The sequence below is a fragment of the Panthera uncia genome, unplaced genomic scaffold (assembly GCF_023721935.1).
Source record: "Panthera uncia isolate 11264 unplaced genomic scaffold, Puncia_PCG_1.0 HiC_scaffold_1452, whole genome shotgun sequence".
NCBI lineage: Eukaryota > Metazoa > Chordata > Mammalia > Carnivora > Felidae > Panthera > Panthera uncia.
This window is the reverse complement of record NW_026058088.1, coordinates 36538-37394: the sequence shown is the minus strand read 5'-3', so window position 1 is coordinate 37394 and position 857 is coordinate 36538. Positions and strand designations below refer to the sequence as shown.

The 857-nt window shown below is 41.5% G+C and overlaps 1 protein-coding gene across 1 annotated transcript; it reads right to left on the bottom strand.

The window, feature by feature from the left end:
* Window positions 1-12: 12 nt before the first annotated feature.
* On the bottom strand, window positions 13-279 carry LOC125917067 (NADH dehydrogenase [ubiquinone] 1 beta subcomplex subunit 1-like). The gene has a single exon (XM_049623326.1). It carries the CDS (start codon window positions 277-279, stop codon window positions 28-30), a length of 252 nt encoding a protein of 83 aa, XP_049479283.1. The 3' UTR covers window positions 13-27.
* Window positions 280-857: the final 578 nt, after the last annotated feature.

The following is an 857-nucleotide window of genomic DNA, read 5'->3' as shown; positions in this document are numbered from 1 at the left end:
GAACATTCTTTATTTCAGTCACAGCCTTTATTTCCAGGTGACTTCTTCACTGGGTCTCAAGTCCCTTTTAAGCAACACACTCTTGTTCTGGAAGGCAGTTAGTTTTTCATCATTCTTTTTGTCTAGATAACATCCAAGGACAAATCCCACGGGTACAAGTGTATGTACCCAGTGGTCACAAACAATCTGAATTACGTTCATCACGGATGCTGCGCCCTTGGTGCCAAAAAACGACTCCACGGCCAAGGGCAACGGCGAGCTCAGCCCTGTTGTACACATTGTTGACAAAGGACTTCTTTCCAGAACGTTAAAAGAATTTCTACAAATCAATGAGGAAAATACCAACTCATTTTTGGGTACTTGAGCATGGTACTTCAGAAAATATCAAAACGCCTAATGAGCACCTGAGAAGGTGATCATCATTAATACTCATCAAGAAAATGCAAATTAAGAGCAAATAGATACTACAAGCATCCACCTGTTAAAGTCAAATACAAATGGAGACCAGACTCGAAAATTCCGAGCTGACGACGCCAGTGTCGTCATACAAGCAAAGCTTAATTTAGCTTATTTTGCAAGACAAGGAAAAGCTAACTTGACCTTGCTTGTGCCTCTGAAAATCACAAGCGAAACCAAAGTAGTTCCCCAAAGTTGATGTGAGGCGACCACCAGCAAATTTCCTTTTAGTTCAGAAGATTCTAATACTGTAACCAATCACTAAAGAGCAAATAGTCATCGCTTCCACACTCCACACTCTAGAAGCTGCTGTATGATGATACACCTCCGAGCCTCATTCTGTGTTTTGGTGTGAGTGCTGCTCGTTTGCAAACTTTTTGGTGGGTGCACAATAAACTTCT

Excerpts from the sequence above, each read along its gene's own strand:
- LOC125917067 (XM_049623326.1), bottom strand. The coding sequence starts at position 279 with ATGTGTACAACAGGGCTGAGCTCGCCGTTGCCCTTGGCCGTGGAGTCG.